General features: G+C 48.3%; 1 protein-coding gene across 2 annotated transcripts; it reads left to right on the top strand.

Moving 5' to 3' along the window:
- The first annotated feature begins 274 nt into the window (after positions 1-274).
- On the top strand, positions 275-4,277 carry Xbp1 (X-box binding protein 1). Of its 2 annotated transcripts, NM_001244049.1 has the most exon segments (6): positions 275-480; positions 1,171-1,267; positions 2,247-2,381; positions 3,272-3,310; positions 3,337-3,417; positions 3,723-4,277. In NM_001244049.1, coding segments are annotated over 6 exon segments (1,113 nt in total).
- Positions 4,278-4,480: the final 203 nt, after the last annotated feature.

Genomic DNA, 4,480 nt, shown 5'->3' with positions numbered 1-4,480 from the left:
TCGTTTGTGGAAGACCCGGGCCTCCAGCAACCCCTCTCTGCTGTCCACTCGCCCTCAGGCCCAGCTCGCCAGGCGGAGGACAGCTGTGCAGCCACGCTGGACACCCACCCCTCCCGCGCTGGGCCCGCCCTCTAGCCCGTAGGACCAATAGGCACTGAGAATAACCGTGCGTCACGCGGAGCGGGCCTATCGCAGACGGCCACGACCCTAGAAAGGCTGGGCGCGGCGAGCGGCCACGGGGAGGTGGCTGCGCTGGCGTAGACACTTCCTGACCATGGTGGTGGTGGCAGCGTCGCCGAGCGCGGCCACGGCGGCCCCGAAAGTACTGCTTCTATCGGGCCAGCCCGCCGCGGACGGCCGGGCGCTGCCACTCATGGTTCCAGGCTCGCGGGCAGCAGGGTCCGAGGCGAACGGGGCGCCACAGGCTCGCAAGCGGCAGCGCCTCACGCACCTGAGCCCGGAGGAGAAGGCGCTGCGGAGGTGGGCTCGGCGGGCGGGGCGGCAAGGCCGGGCATGGACCCTTTCTCGTGTGGCGGTCGGGAGGGCTCTGTGGGGTGGCGTAGATGAGCCTCTAGTACCTATTTCTGGAGGGAGGCACGGAGCTGAGGTGACAGCCCCTCCGAAGGTCTGCTTAGTCTGTGTCGGGGAGTCTAACACTTGTCAGACGGGACCTGACGCTCAGCCCTCTGTGAATGCTTGCTCTTCTTGGAGGACCCATGGCAGGGTCCGCTCTGGCTGTTGTTGCAGCCGCTTGGGAGCTTAACACTGGGATCCGAGTCACCATCCTCCGGCAGCCCGAGTTGAGCTTGGGGAGGGACGGTTGGTAGCGCCCCCGCCGCCTTCACGGAGCCTGTTGGACAGAATCGGAACTAGAAAGCCGCGGGGGAGGAGGGAAGATGCTTATGACGCAACGGGAATGTGTGTCAGCCCGGTGGTAAAATAAGACTCGAGTGGACAGCAACATGGGAGAGAATCGAGCAAGTCTTCAAGGCCCACGGGCAGAAAAGCTGTGGTTTTTGTCTTTTTGAGAGGAGGAGCCTCAGAATGTGTTTACCACTGTTTAGTCTTATTCTGTAAAGTCAGCGAAAGCACCAGCTGGCCACATTTACAAATGAAGATACAGGAAAGCTGAAGATGACTCGGTTCGTTATGTGCCCTGTCTTCCTTCAGGAAACTGAAAAACAGAGTAGCAGCGCAGACTGCCCGAGATCGAAAGAAAGCCCGGATGAGCGAGCTGGAACAGCAAGTGGTGGATTTGGAAGAAGAGGTAAAGGGATTTAAGGCCATGCTTTCTTCTCTGCCCATTCTAAGCTGCTGCAGCCCTTTAGAATACAACTAAAGTGCCATTTAAAGTTTAACTAGCTTAGCAGATAGGTGGTGAAGGCAGACATGACTCACTCCTGACAGCTAGATACTATCGATAGAAGTTGCTCAGAGATTAGCCAGGTCAGATAGATCCTGGCTTAACCTTCAGTACTCTTGCTCTTGCCAAAGGCTCACTAGAATTGCCTTCCTTCTAGGGTTCTCTTGTTATCTAATCTGAGCAAGGGCTATTGTTTTAAAAGTTTTAATCATCAGCTGGTTCTTAGAAGAAATGTGGGTCATATCAGTAGCAGTTTAAAAAAAATATTTTGTTAGTTAGGTATAGCCCACCATTCCCACTTTGTTTTTATACTCAGCATACAGAGTATTAGGACATTTTCAAACAGCGTGTTTTAGTTAATTGATTCTTCCTGCCATTTTCCCTACACCCCCAGTATCCTTTTACCTTCTCTTGGACTTCTAGTTGTTTTTTAAGGCCTTACACACATTTACATCCATTCATATGCATTCACACTCTCACACACAGTAAGGTCTACATATGCAAGAAACTCTTGGTTCTGTTTGGGCCACCTCACTTAAAATATTTAACAAATCTACACATCTTCCTGCCAACTTCTATTTTCTTTATAGCCGAGTAACATTCTTCTGTGCACATGTACCATATTTTCATCTGTTTCATTGGTGTCTCCCAATTGCTGGTGTTACAGGCATGAGCCACCCATGCTAGTTTTATGTAGAGCTGGAGGCTGAACCCAGGGCTTCATGTGTAATAGGGCAAGCACTCTTACCAACTGATCTACACCATTAGCCACCAGTGTTGCAACAGTTATGAACGACTGCATATGCACAGAATTTATCAGTTCAATGAGGAAACCAACTGTAACAAATCACGTTTTAATAGCCTCTTCTGGATTTTCTTACAGAACCAAAAACTTCTGTTAGAAAATCAGCTTTTGAGAGAGAAAACTCATGGCCTTGTAATTGAGAACCAGGAGTTAAGAACTCGCTTGGGAATGGATGTGCTGACTACTGAAGAGGCTCCAGAGACGGAGTCCAAGGTAAATCTTATGAGACTTGGTTGTGACATGAACGGATTGTATTTGTGATCCCAACCTCTATCAAGCCTTCCTTTTCTCTTTTCCTTCTTTTGAGACAGGGTCTTAATTTCTTAATTTTGGATGGTCTTGAAATTGTATCAGTTTTATGGCCTCTGCCTCCAAAGTAATGGAACTAGACATGTGCCACCATGCCTAGCTGATCAGTCTTGAAAATTTCTCCACATTTCCAACAGACCTGTTCAGTCTTCAGTGACTCATTCTTCAAGTGTGTAATGAAGTGTTACTAAGCCCTAATAATCCTAATAATTTACATAGCTCTCTCAGAATAAGTGCTAACACCAGTAGCCAGCAAGCTATACCATGCAGGCATCAAATAGAATGAGACTGTAAGGGCTAGTCAGATTTGGGAGATTTTGATCTTGTTTTGAGACAGAGTCTCTGTATATAATTAACCCAGGTTGGCTTTGGACTCATCCTCTGGCCATAGGTGCTGGGATTTTAGGCACTACAATTGGCTTGTTTCCTGGACTTTTGACAGCCCTCATGTGGCCTAGGTTGGTCTTAAACTTGGTATGTTAGCTGATAATTCTGTCTCTGCTTTCCAAGTGTTAAGATACGGGCACATACTACTTTATCTGGCGGAGTTATGTAGGCATGGTGTTTGTGTACATGAGTATCTTACTAAATCTGGAGCTAGGCTGGTGGCTAGCAAATCCTGGTGATCCTCTTGTCTCTGTCTCCCTCAGTGTTGGGGTTATACAGGCACAACTGTCATGCTCCAAATTTTACATTGATGCTTGCCTAACAAGCAGGCTTATGCTCTGAGCCACCTCCCATAGCCTGGTGTGCATTTCCTTGGAGTGTTCCCTCACTTTGGTCTTTCCTTCCAGGGAAATGGAGTAAGGCCGGTGGCCGGGTCTGCTGAGTCCGCAGCACTCAGACTACGTGCACCTCTGCAGCAGGTGCAGGCCCAGTTGTCACCTCCCCAGAACATCTTCCCATGGATTCTGACACTGTTGACTCTTCAGACTCCGAGGTAGAGCTTGTTTGCCTTACTAAAGCACTGTGTAAGATTGGCTCATTCTGTAGTATATATATGATGTGTGACATGCCTAGCCAGGCAAATGGAGAAAGAAGTTAGTATTGGTAGGGTTAGGGGTAAGCAGTCACTTTCTTAATTTCCAGTGGTTTAGGTCATGGAGTCGGGAGAAGCTGTTCTGATGGGTGTGTCCTTCGATCTGACAGCATAAGGCCTAACTGACATTGTGGAACTCAGTACTAAGTGTTTCTGGTAGACCATCACATTCTAATAGTGAACTTTTTTTGTCTTACCTCTTGCAGTCTGATATCCTTTTGGGCATTCTGGACAAGTTGGACCCTGTCATGTTTTTCAAATGTCCATCCCCAGAGTCTGCCAATCTGGAGGAACTCCCAGAGGTCTACCCAGGACCTAGTTCCTTACCAGCCTCCCTTTCTCTGTCAGTGGGGACCTCATCAGCCAAGCTGGAAGCCATTAATGAACTCATTCGCTTTGACCATGTATACACCAAGCCTCTAGTCTTAGAGATCCCTTCTGAGACAGAGAGTCAAACTAATGTGGTAGTGAAAATTGAGGAAGCACCTCTCAGCTCTTCAGAGGAGGATCACCCTGAATTCATTGTCTCAGTGAAGAAAGAACCTTTGGAAGAAGACTTCATTCCAGAGCCGGGCATCTCAAACCTGCTTTCATCCAGCCACTGTCTGAAACCATCTTCCTGCCTGCTGGATGCTTATAGTGACTGTGGATATGAGGGCTCCCCTTCTCCCTTCAGTGACATGTCTTCTCCACTTGGTATAGACCATTCTTGGGAGGACACTTTTGCCAATGAACTCTTTCCCCAGCTAATTAGTGTCTAAAGAGCTACCCAACACTGGGCCTTTTCCTTGACCATTACACTGCCTAGAGGATAGCAGAGGAAGATTCCTCTGAAGTATTCTTTTAAACCTCTTATCTGGCTTCCAAGTATTATCTTTTGACACCCAGCCATCTAAGGTATTCAAAAATACTGTAATTCAGGACTACAGCTTTTGAGATTGTTTGAACTTAAAGGTGGTAGTTT

The sequence above is a fragment of the Cricetulus griseus genome (genome assembly GCF_003668045.3).
Source record: "Cricetulus griseus strain 17A/GY chromosome 1 unlocalized genomic scaffold, alternate assembly CriGri-PICRH-1.0 chr1_1, whole genome shotgun sequence".
Classification (NCBI taxonomy): Eukaryota; Metazoa; Chordata; class Mammalia; order Rodentia; family Cricetidae; genus Cricetulus; species Cricetulus griseus.
The sequence above is the reverse complement of the archived record's forward strand: the minus strand, read 5'-3'. Positions and strand labels throughout refer to the sequence as shown.